We start from the raw sequence: 4,866 nt of genomic DNA on the forward strand, positions 1-4,866 counted from the left end.
CAAAACAGGTTTTGAATGAACTTTCATTTCAATTAACGGATGACCAAATCAAAGCGATAGAAGAAATCTCAGAGAAGCAAAAATCTAGATATCGCATGGTAAACTTATTGCAGGGTGACGTGGGTAGTGGAAAAACTGTAGTTGCACTCTTTGCGATGTTAAATGCAGTGGAGAATGGTATGCAAGCAGCCATAATGGCACCAACAACTATTCTAGCTGAACAACATTATGACTGGATTGAGGAAGCTTTATCTGCCACTAATATAAAGATTGCGCTTCTTACAGGTAAAACAGCACGCAAAGAAAAAAAACTTATTATAAATGAGCTTGCAAGTGGTATGTTAAATATAGTGGTTGGCACTCATGCACTGTTTCAAGATAAAGTAGCATTCAAAGATCTAGGACTTGTAGTAATAGACGAGCAGCAAAGATTTGGGGTAATGCAACGCAATCGTTTAATAGAAAAAGGTAATAATACTGACATACTTTTTGTCACTGCAACACCGATTCCAAGAACACTACAGCAAGCTATATATGGTGATATTGAGTGCTCTGTTTTGAAGGAAAAGCCAAAATGTAGGTTGCCAGTCAAAACTGTAGCTATCAGTATGAAAAAGTTGGAAAGTGTTATTGAAAGGTTGAAAAATGCAGTAAATAGAGGTGAAAAGGTATATTGGATTTGCCCATATATAGAAGAGAGTGAAGATCTTAATATCGCTGCAGCGGAAATACGTTTCCAAGTATTACAGAAAATATTTCACGACAAGGTTGGCATCGCACATGGAAGACTAGCTCAGGATCAGAAGGACCAAGTCATGTTTTCCTTTAAAAGAGATGAAATTTCTTTGCTTGTTGCAACAACAGTGATAGAAGTTGGTGTAGATATACCAGATGCAACTATTATGATTGTGGAGAATGCAGAGCAATTTGGATTATCGCAATTGCATCAGTTAAGAGGTAGAGTAGGGCGGGGAAGTAAGCAATCTTTTTGTATATTACTGTACGATAATTTGAGTAGGAGTGCATATTCAAAATTAAAAATTATGCGTGAATCGCAAGATGGATTTTATATTGCCGAAAAGGATATGGAGCTTAGGGGAAGTGGAGATATTTTAGGTGTAAGGCAGTCCGGATACACAGGGTTTAAATTTACTGATTTATATAAAGATAAAGAGCTGCTTAACCTTGCATATAATGAAGCACAAAACATATCTTCTATAGATGACCAATTGAAAGTATTGATGAAAATATTTGGATATGAAGAAAAGTTAAGTTTTTTATAACTTACCAATATAAAGTTGCCTTGGTCTGCAAATTTTTGTCTCTTTATCGTGTGCCATCTCATACCACTGGGCAACCCAACCTGTTGTTCTTGCAAGTGCAAAAATAGGTGTAAACATTCTTGAAGGTATTCCAATAGCATTCATTATTATACCCGAATAAAAATCGACATTAGGGTACAGTTTCCGCTCAATAAAATACTCGTCCTTTAAAGCTATTTCCTCAAGTTCTATTGCAATTTCCAGCAACTTGTCATTTTGTGTGAGTTCACTTAAAACTTCATGGCAGACATCTTTCATTATCCGTGCACGTGGATCATAGTTTTTATAAACACGGTGCCCAAATCCCATTAACTTAAACGGGTCTTTATCGTCCTTGGCTTTTGCAACAAATTTATCTACATTGCCACTCTGCTCTATTTCTTTTAACATGTTTATTACTGCCTCGTTAGCACCGCCATGTGCTGGGCCCCAAAGTGTTGCAACTCCCGCAGCGAGACACGCAAATAAGTTAGAACCTGCTGAACCTGAAAGCCTTACAGAAGCTGTAGAAGCGTTTTGTTCATGATCGGCATGCAGGATAAATATTTTATCCAAAGCTTTCGTGAGTAGAGCAATGTTCTCGTGATTACCAAACATCATTCTCACAAAACCTTCGCTATAGCTCAATTCACTATCTATGCTATTTACAAATTCTTGGTTATTAATATGCCTATAGATCATTGCAACAATAGCAGGAACTTGTGCTATTGCAGAGATTCCAAAATTTAAGTCTTGACCATTGACGTTATTTCCATGCTGCTCATAATAAGATGCAGCTAAACTTGCATAGCACGCAATAAGAATTGACATAGGGTGAGCACTGCTCGGAAACGCCTTAACAATATTTATAATTTGCTCTGATACTTTTATCTTCGGCAAAAATTGCTTATGCTCTTCTGAAGTTGGTAATTTACCGTAGAGTAGTAAATAAATTACTGATGTAAAATCATAATCTTCTGCTAGATGATTGACATCATATCCTCTGTATTTTAATATCCCCGCATCTCCATCAATAAATGTAATTGAAGAAGAGCATGATGCTGTTGACACGAACCCAGGGTCGTATGTAAATAAACCAGTAGTCCTATATAAATCTTTTACGGCCAATACTCTGGGACCTATTGTACCATCTAATACAGGTAACTCAATTTCTATACCATCCTCTAATTTTAAAAATACCTTTTGACTCATAACATTTAGCTTTTATATAGGTACACGAGATAAATAGTATACATTTATCAGATTAACTTTATATTACTAATGCTTTTAGCCTTACATTTAAACGGCTTATTTTACGTGCAACAGTATTTTTATGCATTACACCTTTGCTAACACACTTACATAATTGAGACTCGGCATTACGAAATGCTAAAATAGCATTCTCTTTGTCACCGGACTTAATGATATCCATTAATCTTCTAACTGCAGTGCGAGCTTTACTCTTACGCATTTTATTGATTAAAGTACGTTTTGCTATCACTTTTATCATTTTTTTAGCACTTTTATGATTTGCCATATATCCAATCCTAACACTAAATTTAGTTTTTATTATAAGATGTTTTCACAAATTTGCAATATCCATGCTTTTATTTTCAATGGCTTGCTCTAAAGTTTTTAAGAAATCGTCTTTATTCAATCCAGGATATATCGGAGATAGTATCTCGATCACTGCTGTTCCAGGCTTTCTTCTCATAGATAAAATACTTTTTGGCCAAAATAAACCAGTATTTAAAGCTACTGGGAGTACTGGAACAGATAGTGCTTTATATAAGGCGGCGATACCAGGTTGATATTTTATATTGCGTTGTACGCCTGTTCTTGTGCCTTCTGGAAATATTATTATACTTCTATTTTCTCTAATATGGATTTTTGCTAACTTGATTATATCACGCAAAGAACCTATCCCATTTGAACGATCAATAAAGATCATTTTTAATGCCATGAGATGCAGACCAATAAACGGAATCCATTTTAACTCTCGCTTTAACACAAAGACTGCTCCTTTAAATAAAACAATAAAAATAAATGTTTCAAAAGGAGACTGATGTTTAGAAGCTATTATGTAAGGTTGCTTTGGAACATTTTCCATGCCTCTCACTTCGTACTTAATACCACACAATAAATGTAGGGAAAATAGTACAACCTTTACTGCACATATAAGAAAAAAAGTTATTACACAAGTAGGAAGAATGATTATTGGAAGAGTAATAAGGGTGTATAATAACTCCCATAATATTAGAAACAGGTTAAACAATAAGTTAACGTTCACGAAATTTATCTTAATATTATATATATTAGCCTAATTTCTATTTCAAATACAGACCTAATTGCTTGTTATTTGATTTATAGGATGTGACTCAACTACCTTATTCTTTAGCTTCTCATTTGCAACGTGAGTGTATATTTGCGTTGTAGAAAGGTTTGCATGGCCAAGTACTTTTTGTATTAACACAATATTCGCTCCACTATCCAACAGGTGTGTAGCCAGGGAATGTCTGATCACATGTGGTGACACTTTTGCTGTGTCAATATTACATTTTCTTGCTAAATCTTTCATCAACTGACCAATTCTCTGCCTAGTGATCGGAAGTTGATGCCTATTACCAGGAAATAACCACTCAGAAGTTTTCCCAGTAGGGATAAAATGGTCACGTACATGAAGATAGCGTTTGAGGCTCCTTACCGCATCTTCACTGAAAAAAACCTGCCTTTCTCTACCACTTTTACCTTTTATTATTATATAATACTCTTGACTATTTTTGTTACTATCACTCACTAATTTTAATACTTCATTTAACTTTATATTAATAAGCTCGGAAATACGCATACCGGAAGAATAAAGAACATCTAAAATAGCGCATAGTCTTATGCTATTTACTTCTTTATTAGACTTATTCGCTAACTCTTTCAATGTGTTAACCATGTAAAGTATTTCTTCAGTGCTTAAATATTTGGGCAAAGAACGTGAAACTTTGGGATTTTTAAATGCATCATCACTGGGTAAAGCAGGGTTGAAGTCTATTATTCCGTCATTGAACAGAAATTTATAGAAATGTTTTACAGCGGATATCTTCCTTGATGCAGAAGTGTTTTTATATTCTCTTTGTAAGCACTTCTCAACAAATTCCTTAAGATCACTCTTATCTGCAGCAATTAAAGTAGTATCACGCTCCTCCAATAAAAATTTTTCAAGTTGGTACAAATCTGAGCTGTAGCTTTCGAGAGTGTTCCATGTAAAAGACCTTTCAGCAGCCAAAGCATCTAAAAAATAGGTGATATAAAAATTCTCTTTCCTATTTTTACTTCCTATCCCCACTTTATTTTTATTACTTATCTCCATTCTCATCTCCTATAGTTATTTCTTTCACTAAAACGTGATTAGCAACATTATTTACATTTACGTTTCTTACTAAAAAATAGAACGCAAGCAAGATTATTACTAGTATAATAGATATAGTAAGAGACTTTTTTAATCCTTTTTGTGTATGTTGCCTCATTTTCATCATTATCCTACACTATAACATAATAAATATTCATTATAACC

General features: G+C 34.3%; 1 protein-coding gene across 1 annotated transcript; it reads right to left on the bottom strand.

Moving 5' to 3' along the window:
* Window positions 1–1,277: 1,277 nt before the first annotated feature.
* LOC108364246 (citrate synthase-like) lies at window positions 1,278–2,772 on the bottom strand. The gene is made up of 2 exons (XM_017617848.1): window positions 2,599–2,772; window positions 1,278–2,522 (listed from the first exon to the last, which is right to left on the bottom strand). The coding sequence occupies exons 1-2, from the start codon at window positions 2,770–2,772 to the stop codon at window positions 1,278–1,280; spliced, it is 1,419 nt and encodes a 472-aa protein (XP_017473337.1).
* Between the last annotated feature and the right edge of the window lie 2,094 nt (window positions 2,773–4,866).

This window comes from Rhagoletis zephyria, unplaced genomic scaffold (genome assembly GCF_001687245.7).
Source record: "Rhagoletis zephyria isolate East Lansing unplaced genomic scaffold, Rhagoletis_zephyria_1.1 Rzeph_scaffold_01507, whole genome shotgun sequence".
NCBI lineage: Eukaryota > Metazoa > Arthropoda > Insecta > Diptera > Tephritidae > Rhagoletis > Rhagoletis zephyria.

Bases quoted from the DNA above. Each gene is read 5' to 3' on its own strand.
- LOC108364246 (XM_017617848.1), bottom strand. From the start codon at position 2,772: ATGCGTAAGAGTAAAGCTCGCACTGCAGTTAGAAGATTAATGGATATC. The intron at 2,523-2,598 runs GTAAGGCTAAAA...CCTATATAAAAG, and splicing joins GTAAAATAAGCCGTTTAAAT to CTAAATGTTATGAGTCAAAA.